Genomic DNA, 12206 nt, shown 5'->3' with positions numbered 1-12206 from the left:
CCTGAGCCGACATCCCACTTGTATTGTTGAATCGCAGCCCTGAAATTCCAAATTGCGCATGTCAACAATGTGGGAAAAGGAAAAGGGAATGCCGCCAGGTGGATTTGGGCGTGATCGAAACACCCAGCGCAGCATCTGGGTGTCAAAAAGCAACTTCAGTGGGGCTGTCGCCGAGCTGGAAAGGAGTCGGCTGCGCTGCTCCCATGTGGGTGGCTGCGTTCTCGCCGGCAGACAATGTCCCTTTTAAAATGGCTGCGTCTGGAAAGGCTATTAGATGTGCATATAAAATTTCCCCTGTGATTAATAGTGGATGCGGCAGGCCAGCTACTCCAACATGTGGTGGCCGGGGGCCTACAGACTCCGCCTCCGGGGTGTCGCGTTCCCTCCCCCCCATCCACCATAAACCCGCCGTGCTTTCCTACCTCGAGGAGGAGGGCTCACCATCAAGGAGGCCTCACCAGACTTGTGAAAAGAGGCGGCCGCAGCGCCTCAGCTCAGCAGTCGAAGCATCCAGCTCTCGATCAGGCCAGCCAGCATCCACAGTCCCGGCGAGCGCGCCAGGACCCCGCAGGAGCGCGAGCGACGACGGGGGTCACCGAGGCGTTGCGTCCTCACGCCGTCAAGAGGATCTTCATCGATTATCGGTTTCCAAGCGCCACCATGGACCAGCCGGCGAGCAGCTGCATGAGGAGCGCCCACCCCAGCAGCCCCATCTGGGGGTGCATGCGGAACCCACACTCGGGCGTCCCGGGCGCCAACCTGCAGTCGCCCTACCAGCAGGCCCCTTTCTCCCTGCACCAGAAGCCCGAGTTTCTGGCCTACGCGGATTTCTCGGGTTCCTGCCTGCTGCCGCACGCCGCCGCCTACCCCCGCGACGACAGACTCTACCCGGACAGCCAGGGCGCCTATCAGAGGCCCGACTGGCACTTCAACCCTTGCGAGGCGCGGGGTCGGGCCCCCGAGGCCTGCCCGCCCGCGGTCGCCTCCGCCGCCGTGGGGGAGGGCGTCGGCGTGGGGCCCGAGCCGGACAGTGTGGGGGCCGAGCGGCTGCCGGGCGCCTTACCCGGGTGCCCCGAGGGGGAATATTCGCCCCAGAGCGTGGCGTCGGGCGACTCCGACAAGAAGAGCGGCGGCAAGAGGAAGAGAGATGGCACAGGTGAGATGATGTGCTCCTGGAACTCCCCCGGCGCATTCAACCCAAATAATGGTCAACTTTTAATCTTCATATTGAGGCGTCCATGTGGAGGAAGCTTCCAAATAAGTTCTTCCCTCAACTTTCTTGCAACATCTTGTGGGGATTTGAATTTTTATCGCATTCAACATTTATATTATTTTCTCATGAGTTAATATCAACATTCCGGTTCAAATGCGGAGATGGGAGAAGTGCTATTTCTCAAAGGAATGAGTTAAAACTGACCTTGAATAGTATCAAAAACAAAAACAGTTTGCACCATTTTTCCTCAGTGTCACAATAATGACAGCTTGTGTGTGTTTTTTTTTTCCAAATTATTAAAGTGTACCAGATTTTGGTCAATTACGACTGCAGAAGGAATCGGTGACGTTGATTATATGCATGCCCATGGCTGTCACCTGATGTTAATTGGACTCCTGTCATTTCGTCCGAAGACGATTTGCGGCCTCCACACAAGCACTTTGCCTCCCGCCTCCGCTGCCCGCTTGCTTTTTACGGCATCTGGCTGTGCGGGATCTTTATTGGGGGTGGGGGTGTCACAAGGTCCCGCCAGGTGTTCATGCGCGCATTCCCGCAAGGACGCTGCCAGCCGACCTGAACGCTATTAGCACTGACACCTGAACTTAAGTGTGACTTTTTTTTTTTTTTTTTTTGAAGTGCACCATCTGCATCCACACGTGTATTTATGCACATCTGGATTTGCAGAAGTTCACGTTCTGGCAAAGCTAAACATTGTCGAATTAGAGCAGTCGGAAAGTCAAATACGATGACATCAGCCTTTGTTGTCGTTCGTAATATTCCGCCGCCAGTCATTTGTTTTGACTTTGCCGATCTTGACCGAAGCGCTTCTGGTTAACAGTTTAAAATGCAGTCTTCTGAAAAAAAATTACAAACTAGTTTCTTTTGAGGGGTGTGGGGGGGCACAGAAAGGATCCATTACATTTGGAGAGAGAATGTTGTTTTGTAAAGAAATAAAATCAACATTTTATTTTATATATATAATTTTATTTTTCTTGGACAAGAGGTTTTTTTAATGTATTTTCAGGAAAAAGGTTTTTCTTTTTTTTTTTTTTTCTTGAGAATAAAAGTTAGGTTTTTTGGGGGTGGGTGGGGGCAGGCCTTTAAAAAAACACTTCTACGTCTGCATATTTGTTTCAAAGATGCTTTCTGGGGAATCATGTTTGAAATTTTTTTTGCCACAAAGTTGTAGTTTTTGAGTACCTCACGAGAACATTGTCGCATCTTTCCAGAGGAAACTCATGCAAAATTTTATTATACGAGGCAGAAGTCAAATTCTTTACAGAGGAATTTCAGGAGATCTTTCCAGAGGAAACTCATGCAAAATTTTATTATGTAATGTAATGTAATAGTTTGTCACTATTACAAGAACATACTTAAATTTTCAGCACACCTGGCCCTGACACGATCGGCGTCAAATTGCAAAGAATGACTATTACGTTATTTGTTTGAAAGCTCCACCAAAATAGACCAAGGCACCAGAATTAAGATCGTTTGGCCTTGTAGGAGGTCTGCTTTCTTTTTTTTTTCGACATTGTTGAAAAATGCCAACCCCCTGTGGAGATTTCCTGATGGATGTGTTGTCAGGTAGAGATGAGTTAATGCGGAGGTCTCCTGACCCGGAGTACTCGCACACACATACGCACACTTGCGTAAAGAACCGCTCCGACCAGGACACATCCTCATCTTTGTTCTTTTGTTGGCGGCTTTAACGATGTTCCGCCGCATTCCTCCGCTAAGTCGGTCCCTGTGTGGCTGCACGGCCAAATGGACAAATTAGCCAAATGCCGACCCGCTGTGTGTGATTCACGGCGGTCTTAAAAGTACCGCGGCCTGACCCTTAAAGTTTGTGGGCATCATCAAATGTATTTGTTTATCTTTTTAACCCTTTACCGGAGGTATTTTCTTGTGCAAAACACCCCCCGCCAAATGCGTTTCTCCTGCGATCCTCGCCCAGACACCCCAGAGTCGGTGTGCAAGGCGGACGCCAACTGCAAAGCCCGGAAGGAGCGCACGGCCTTCACCAAGGAGCAGCTAAGGGAACTGGAGGCCGAGTTCACCCACCACAACTACCTGACCAGGCTGCGCCGCTACGAGATCGCCGTCAACCTGGACCTCACGGAGAGACAGGTAGGAGACCGTAAACGATATGTTGGCAAGAACTGCATGCCCTTCACATGTGGGGAAAGGAGAGCCACAGTTGAAGAACGGTAAAACCCAAATGGGAGCACTCAATAAGCTGCTGTGGGCCACAGCTCACGGCACAAGCTCGCATGCAGACTTGTCGTCAAATGCCACCCCGTCAAGCCCCGCCTCTTATCGGCACATATGCAACGAAGAATGGAGCCTATGCCAGCCATCTTCGGGCATTAGGAGGGAGACGCTCTGAACTTGTTGCCAGCCAAACGTATGGCACACAAGACGAACACGCTCACATTGAGGGACAATTTAGAGTGTTCAATCAGCCTGCCATGCATGTTTTGGGAATATGGGAGGAAACCGGAGTACCCGGAGAAAACCCACGCAGAACATGCAAACTCCACACAGCGAGGCCAGAGCTGGAATTGAACCTGGTAACTGCACTGTTATGTCGACGCGCTAAACACTGGGTCACCGGGTCGCCCGCAAGGGTCAACAAAATGATTTATACAAGATAAAATAGAACATGCAAAGGAAGGAAAATTACCGAAAACGTTTTGGAAAACTGTCATCGCTGAACCGTTTTTTTTTTTTTTTTTTTTGAGGCATAAAGAGTTTATTCTTTTTGTTTTAGTGACTCAGTGTTTCTCATTCTTAAAATAAATAAGTGAAATGACAAATTGTATCTGCGCTAATCGATGAAAACGTAAGCGCTGCTAACAGCACAACCCAAAATGAAGTTTGACCAACTATCCCCAAAGTAATCTGACTACGTGTGACTTTCTCAAATGCGGACAATAAAACCTCATCCCCCCCACTCCTTCCGTCATGCGAAGCCGTTGGCGTCGCCCGGCCGTCCAAATTACAATGAGCAGATGTTTTCCTGTGCACGGACTCTTGCGGTTCTTCTCTCCGCATGACGTGAGCTTTTAGTGAGGGGGAGGCGGGCAAGGGGGCGCCATCAAACCGGGCCAGCACGTGCGCATGCGGCCGGCTATATTAAAAAGTCCGGTGTCCTGGCTAATGAGGCGGCGGTGCCACGGTGACCGCACGGAGCGGCCGTCTGCTTCTCCAAATGGAATTCCCAGACTGTTGGAACGCGACGGCGGCCGCGTTCCATCCTCGTTGATGTTGTGATGTCCTTTCCATCAGTCGTCATGGAGGACAGAAGAAAGGGGGATCAGGATGTTGGAACGCGTCGGATGAGGAAGCGTCCATGTCCAACTTCTACAAACTTGAACCAAAATGGGGAACGAAAAAAAAACCAACTAAAAAGGGTGATCGGATTCTAGTTTCCCCCCCAAAAATGACGACATTTGTATTACACTGAAAATGCCCCCCCCCAACTTCCCTCCCCAAGATTTGCAAATTTGCGCACATTTTATTGATAGATACTCACCTACTCGCTGTTTTCGCGCTCAGGCCAAAGTTATTGATTGTGGTATCTTTACGTTTTCCAGATGCTATTTTGTCTTCAAAAAAAACAAACAAACAAACAAACAAACAAACAAACAAACCACTAACAGGCCAACTCCTGCCTGAGTGGAAGCAACAAGCGCTTGAGTGTCATCATCCGCTCATTGCATATTTGTTGAGGTCCGTTGTGCCAAACTTCCTGCTGTTCGCTGCTCTTCTCGGTGTCCAAGTATTTCCTGTCGACAAGTCAGGAAGAGGAGAGAACTGCTCTCCTGTGTCAGTTGACGAGATGATATGGATCTGCGGATATACAGCCCGAATGATGACGGAGCGAAGGGGCTTTTAGGCTTTTCCTTTGTTGTACATTTGGAGAAAAAAAAAAAGTCAAAACTGAGCAAAAAGCTGAGCTGATTCCAAAAAAAAAAAAGTCAAAACTGAGCAAAAAGTTGAGCTGATTCCATCATACGGTGACACAAAATAATCGACAAAAGAGTTGCTTTCGTATTCTCTATTTACTCTGCTGAGAATTAACAGAATTACTAATGTATTAAATACGGTTTTAATTTTTTTTTTTTTTTTTTTTTGTCGCAGCAGTCGGGGGAAAAAAAATAGGGAAAGGCTGCAATCATAACATTAAAAAGAAAACTAGCCTTGTATTTTATGAAAACAACAATAGGATGCTTTAAATTAGTTTTATCAAGTGTACTGTAGCGTTGTGTGCCTTTAAGGGGTGTGGCCTACTCAGTGACATCAGCCGCTCAAGTCAGGTTAGCGAGCTTGTTCGGTGTGAGCGCGTGGGCACCTTGCGGGTCATCTTTTGTATTTTCCTGCGAGTGTGGCTCTCCTTACCCACATGCCAGGGCATCACACAACCTTACTTCCTCCATTTTTTTTTGTCCTCCCCGCTAAAAAAAAAACAAAAAAAAAACCACCAAAGTTGGTGCACTCCGTAATTTGTGTCTTTCCTCCAGGTGAAAGTTTGGTTCCAAAACCGGCGGATGAAGTGGAAGCGGGTGAAAGGCGGACAGTCGTCATCGCCCAACGACCTGGAGAACGACGACATGGACTCGGCCGCCTCGCCCAGCTCCGACTGAGAAGCGACAGAGCGAGCGCCAAGACAGAACGCCGCTTCAGTCCGGCCCCTCTGCGAGGAAATCCAACAATTCCAAAGACGATTTTTTTATTTTTTTTTTTTCACATTCCCAGGAAAAGAAGACAGCAGTGTGGTGTGCTTTTCCAATGTACATAGTTGATTGATGTCCACCCTGATCTCTGTTTTGTTTGTGATCCATCCATCTTAAATATTGTGAGAGGCCTCCTGGATGTGTAAGAGTGGATGTCATCACCATTTTTGTCACGAGACTGCAACCAGCTGCAGAGACTCACTTTTCTTGAATAAAAATAATAAAACAAATATTTTTTTGCGCTTATATTTTCCTTTTTTTTTCTTATATACAGTATAAAAACAGATGTTGCACCCCCCCCTTTTTTTGTAACAAGAATAAATCCTCCAATATAAAACTGGCAAAACCACGCAAGCAAACCGAAATGGACTGTATTAGTTTCCCAATTTATTGAAGCCTAAGCCTGATTTTTACATTTCAAAAAAAAAAATCTGTTGAATAAAAATAATAAAACAAATATTTTTTTGCGCATATATTTTCCTTTTTTTTAATATACAGTATAAAAACAGATGTTGCGCCCCCCCCCCTTTTTTTTGTAACAAGAATAAATCCTCCAATATAAAACTGGCAAAACCGCGCAAGCAAACCGAAATGGACTGTATTAGTTTCCCGATTTATTGAAGCCTTAGCCTGATTTTTACATTTGAAAAAAAAAAAAAAATCTGACCACCAAAACCATAATGTCACAAGTGTACACATACTGAATAATAATAATGTTTTTCAATGCAAACTCCATTAGTTATCGGTTAAAAAAAACACGCACAAAAAGCTTGCCGAACGTTGTTTGTCCATCTTAAATAGTCGATCTGTACCTTATGGACATCCTGTGTTCGTGTTATCCCAGGTGGGGAGCAACAGGGACGTCTTCCTGGGTGGGGGTCACGGGATCTTATCCCACCTAATAGGGACCTCGGCCGCCCATCCAACACGTAACGCTGAGTAAATCCCTTCTCGTGATGGTGTCATTAGCATTAGTGATGTCACGCAATCCTCTCAGAATGACTCCTCATCAAGCCGCTCGCACCCTGACTGTAATGTGTCCTAATCCCGGCGAATGTTTTCGCGCTGCAACGTGCATTACTCACACCTGACACTACACCCTATAGTGAGAAATGTGTGTGTGTGTTTCAGGTTGTGGCGGGAACTCCTGACCTCTCCAAGGAGGCTGCGGGTTTTCGAACGCTTTGAAAGATAGCTTAGGTAGATGATTGAAAACATTTTTCTCCGTCCTTGGCAGCGAGATGGTTGGAAGCGGTGGCTTCCCTGCGGTTTCTGCCAAAAACGGCATCTAGTTTTGTTTCATGTTGTCTTTTATCGTGGATTTGCCAACAAGAGTATTTGTCAGAGAATTCTATTGGTCTTTAGCTGGCAATCAAAGGTTTTTCTTCACCTCATGTTTACACTAAAATATATAAAGTGTGTGTGTGTGTGTGTGTGTGTGTGTGTGTGTGTGTGTGTGTGTGTGTGTGTGTGTGTGTGTGCGCGCGTGTCAAGTACATTGCGTAGTGGGCATTTGTGGCCTCTCCTGGAGGGTGTTGGTACTTCCTGTCCTGAAAGGTAGATATGACATCGATATTTAGAAATAATACTTACATGAAGACATCAAATAAAAACGTGTGTGCGTGCGTGTGTGTGTGCAGACGATAGCATCAGTGTCATTCCAGGCAGCTCACAATTGAACATTAACCTGCAAGGGCGTCGTCGGACTGCCAAAGTTAAAAGCATTTGGCCGCCACACACTCTTTTGTACGGAAGCATCTGGATGAGGCCAATTTGATCTCAACCTGAGTGAAACTAGACAAACCCACGCACAAGGGAGGTGGGTGGGGATACGTTTTTTGGGGGGGGCGCCGAGACACAGGGAGAATGTAAAAAAAAAAAAAAAAAAAAAAAGGATCTCTTTGGCTGAGCATTCGCGTATGATGGAAAAGGGAAATAATAGGTGGGTATGGGCGAGGGGACGGCTTCTCAAGTACAGGATGTTGTTGTAGCAGGTAGCCAGTCATCCAATTTCCTGCTTCCCAAAGAAAACAAGCGTTGGAGCAACGCATTCTTACAATGACGGGCTTATGCTCGCCCCGCGGACCACCAAACAAAGCCTTTGGAGGTTACTGCCCTTTGGCTCTGTCTGCAGGGATCGTGTTGGAGCGGGGTTGGTTGGGTTGGGGGGGCGGGAGTGGGAGGGGGGATGTACGCACACACTCAAACAGTAGAGGTCAAGTGTTACTGTACGCCTGACCTGCGCAAGCCCCCTCTGCTGCAGCTGCTGGGGGTGGAGTGACTCCAAGTGGATCCTGTGCCGCCCCCGCCGCCCCCTCCACCACCACATCTGAACCTCTTTCAGGCTCTATTATTGTATTAGGGCTAATAGTAGTCCAAATAAACCATGTCCAATTGTAATCATAGTATTAATATCAGCAGCGTAAACTAATGAGGTTGGAATGTTGTTCTTGCGCCACGGAGGCTCCTCTTAAAGGCGCAGCGCGGCCAAATTAATGGATTAGTCGGAGTTTGGCGGTTTGTGTGATTGCCGCCTAACGCTGGTTTCCCCTTTCCATTTCGCTGCGGGAAAAGGCCAAATATTATCTTATAGCTTCAGTTTGGGCTCGTTTCTAATGACCTCATTTGGATGAAAATGAGCCCCTGCGTGATCAGCTTTGGCCGAAGCCTCCTGTTAAGTTGTCGGTCAAACGGACCCATGGTAAAGTCATTAGTGGTAATCATGTTTAAATATTGATTGAAATGGTGAATAATGGAGTTAACAAGAAGGTATGAATTGATTTATTAGGTGGGGGTTTCGATTCTATTTCTTTCGCGTTTGTATAGTTAAACAGGGACCCCCAAGGAACATTCTTGTCGTTTTTGTGAAACCTTCGTAATGAAACGGTGCTCCCCTCCTATTATGTTACTTGTTTAAGTTGACCCACGGTAAAGTCACTTGCTCACTGGCTGATTAAATAGAACCGACTGCCAAGTCAAAATATTGATCTTAATGCTGAACAATGAAGTCATCATAAAGTATAGGGAATGTTTATTACAAGGTTGTTGTTTTTTTTTCCCCCCCGTCCTTGGTGCTTTTGAATCATTCAACCTGTCCTGGGTCAAACTGACTCAGGAATATCGCAATCCTGCCCTAGTAGGCTTTCTGTGTCACCTCCTGTGAATTCCCACGATGGAAAACGGTGCCCGAAGGATTTTTAGTGTGCGTTTTTGAACAAGGTCAGCAGGTCAAACTCACAAACACTATCGATGTTCACGAGTGGCCAACATAAGATTAGTTTGACAGTATCGTCCAAGTCTGTAGCGGTGTAAGGCCCTCCCGGTTATTTTTTTTCGTTACCCTCCCATTATGATTCCGTTTTGAATCACCGGATTCAATCGGGAACTCATCCTCTCCCGTCACCTTAATTGCTTGTGAGCAGACCGCTGAAAGTGTTTCGTTTGTGGCAGCAAACGCATGTTGCGGTCGGGAGAGCCGCCGCCGCCGCCGCTGCACACTTTTCCATTTGAAAATGTTTCCAGCGATGAATGATTCATGCCGAGCGAGTCGCTTTCATGACAATCTGTCAAAGGTCGCTGGAAATTTGAAAGGATTAAAAATTACTGGAACAAATGATGAATTACTTCACAACATGTTGCGCTCCGTCAGATTTGCTCTTTTGGCAGCGGGAGTTTTTGGAAAGCTCTGGAAGGCGACTTCAAATTTAATTTGTGGCCAAAGACGTTTCCAACCTGTCCCGATTGAAAATGTGTATCAATTTGACTCACTGGTGAGTTAGCAAACCCGATTTTTATATTTTTTTTCACTCTCCATTTCTCATTGTCTTGCGTGTGTGCTCTGATCCTCTCACACGTGTTGGACAGAACCCAGTAAAGTTCCGGCGTGACGGGAGTTGCTGGGGACCAGTTAGTGTCTGGCGTGTCCCGTGCACATCCTCCCAAGATGGCCGTTGAGTCGAAGGAAGCAGATCAGGAGCATGTGTTTGCGTGTGTCTTGCAAGTGAGCGAGCGTCTTTTGTGGCTCATGTGTTTCTGAGTACCTGCGGGCAACATCAGGCCTGGTGAGAGGACCCTTGAAGAAGGATCCCACCGTCCGCCTGCCCCCCACCCCCCTTACCTCCAGCCCCTCACCCCGCTCTCTCGTCTCTGGTGATTGGCGAGTCCCTCAGGAGGAATAAATACTCCACTTTCCGCGGCGCAATCGGTCAAAGCCGAGGAGCTGAAACCTTAAATTATAAGAGACTTCCTGCCAAATGCTGCTTTTTGGATGTCGCTCCCAACCCCCATCCCCCCCGATCCCCCTTGCGCCAGCGTTCGCTGATCCTGACCCGACGCCCCCGGAAGTTCCACCGACGGTTCGACTCTGCGAAGCATCACGCGGTCGGCCACTCCATCACCGTGCGAAAACACTGAAGGCCTTGTTCGGCAGGAAGCGCAGACGCTGGCAACTTGTTGCTGCTTAGTATCCGCCGACGAAATATTCACATGCGCCATGGCCAAATTTTTTGCAATCACTAAAATGAAATATGTGTTTTTAGCATCGCCCAGCTGTTAAGTGCATAATTGGTCACAGTCGAACAGAATTTCGAGGAGTCTGTCCAACCAAAATGGCCGACATGCTGTGAAATTTCGTTTCGTTCTTGAGACTTTTCTCACGATAGACACACCCACCAAATTTCGTGATGATCGGTGAAACTGTTGTCCCGGCAACGTCGAGATTTTTCGAAATTTGTAATCCAAGTTTGATCCCTGTAACTCACCCAAAATGGCTTCTTCAAAGCAACATGGCCGACTTCCTGTTCAATTTCAAGCAATGGGTCCTTGAGACTTTTTCCCCGCGTCCTTCTTATGACAGACATCTCCCAACACATCTCTCGCACCGCAGGAACACGCAGGAATGTTTTCTTTCACGCAGTCAGCCTCCAGTAAAGAGGCCGCGTTGGTCTTTAGTTGTCCGAGGCCTCTCTAAGGCAGCCGTGACACTTTTATGATGGCAATCCCCAGTAGTCCCAAGTGCACTCTGGGAGCCGGCGGTTGATGGATGAGTGCTTTGCAACTCCATGCCATCACCTCCACCAGGACCGCCGATCAAGGCCGGCCTGTTTAGATAGCAGAGTGGAGGAATCCCGAGCGCAAAGAATTGCTTTACTGTCCACACTTCCGTCTGGTTGACAAACCATTTTTTTTTTTTGGGGGGCGATTATATTGTGACACCAGATAACATGAGGGGATGAACGCAAACATCGGCGGACAAGAACGACTAAACTGTGGCGCTGCGGCCGATCATTGGCGACGACTACAGTGGACTGTTTATCATGTTATCAGGTTACAGGGTGCATGAAAAAGTTCTTCATTTATTTATTTTTTTACAAATCAATATGGATTATAAACAAACTTTTGTCTTGAAAACAATTTAAAACAAATCTATCAACTCTCGAACTGTTTTGAGAAATCCTGTATAACAACTTTCGCTCCCTCTGGGGGTATTTTGGCACCACAAGATTGGAAGTCTGTATGTTTTTTTTATTCAGACAAAAATGAGTGAAAATAGTTGGTTTACATAGATTTGAGTAGGCCTTGAATCGCTGTGATGGATGAATCGGCCAACCGCAAAGGTAAGCGAGTGCGCTGAATCATTTCCGTCCGTTACACTGCCTCACTCATGACTCGAAGATCTTTGAAAAAGCCTTTCGGCAGATGATGTCATCAGAGTTGTTTGCTTTTGCGGATGATGTGGATGTCTGGCGCTGTAAAAAATCGTCTGCTTTGACCGCCATTTTTTTTTTGGCAAATAATTCCATCAATTTTTCAGCAAGTTGATGATTGAAGTTTGAACCCTTTCACGCACCCTGTAACCTGATCACATGATAAGCTGTCCACTGTAGTAACCGCTGTCCTCAAAAGGGTTCATCTGCAATTCAGGACATTTTTTTTTTTTTTTTTTAAAGCAGGAAAAATACACCAAATTAGACTTTGGACTGGTACATTACCTCTGGCCAAAAAGCGTAGCGTGGAGAGTATCAATCACGGAAATGTACGAGTGCAGTCAATAAATAAAGTTGTCATTGCCAATATCCTCTCAAATATTCACTCTCCTCTATTCCTCGCGTGTTTTCTCTCTTTGTGTATGTGGAGCTTCAAAACGATAAGTGGTTGCAAGTTTCCCCGTGACACCAAGTTGGTATGAGTTGATTATTTCAAGTCCACACTCACAAGCAGCAAATTGTCATAAATCGCATTGATGATAATTGGATAGA

The 12206-nt window shown here is 46.8% G+C and overlaps 1 protein-coding gene across 1 annotated transcript; it reads left to right on the top strand.

Moving 5' to 3' along the window:
• Positions 1-421: 421 nt before the first annotated feature.
• meox1 (mesenchyme homeobox 1) lies at positions 422-6192 on the top strand. Its single transcript, XM_019864224.1, has 3 exons — positions 422-1156; positions 3168-3340; positions 5737-6192. Exons 1-3 carry the CDS (start codon positions 661-663, stop codon positions 5857-5859), a joined length of 792 nt encoding a protein of 263 aa, XP_019719783.1. The 5' UTR covers positions 422-660; the 3' UTR covers positions 5860-6192.
• The last annotated feature ends 6014 nt before the right edge of the window (positions 6193-12206 follow it).

Source organism: Hippocampus comes, unplaced genomic scaffold (assembly GCF_001891065.2).
Source record: "Hippocampus comes isolate QL1 unplaced genomic scaffold, H_comes_QL1_v1.1 scaffold74, whole genome shotgun sequence".
Lineage (NCBI taxonomy): Eukaryota > Metazoa > Chordata > Actinopteri > Syngnathiformes > Syngnathidae > Hippocampus > Hippocampus comes.
Note: the sequence above shows the minus strand (reverse complement) of the source record. Positions and strands in the feature narration are given on the sequence as shown.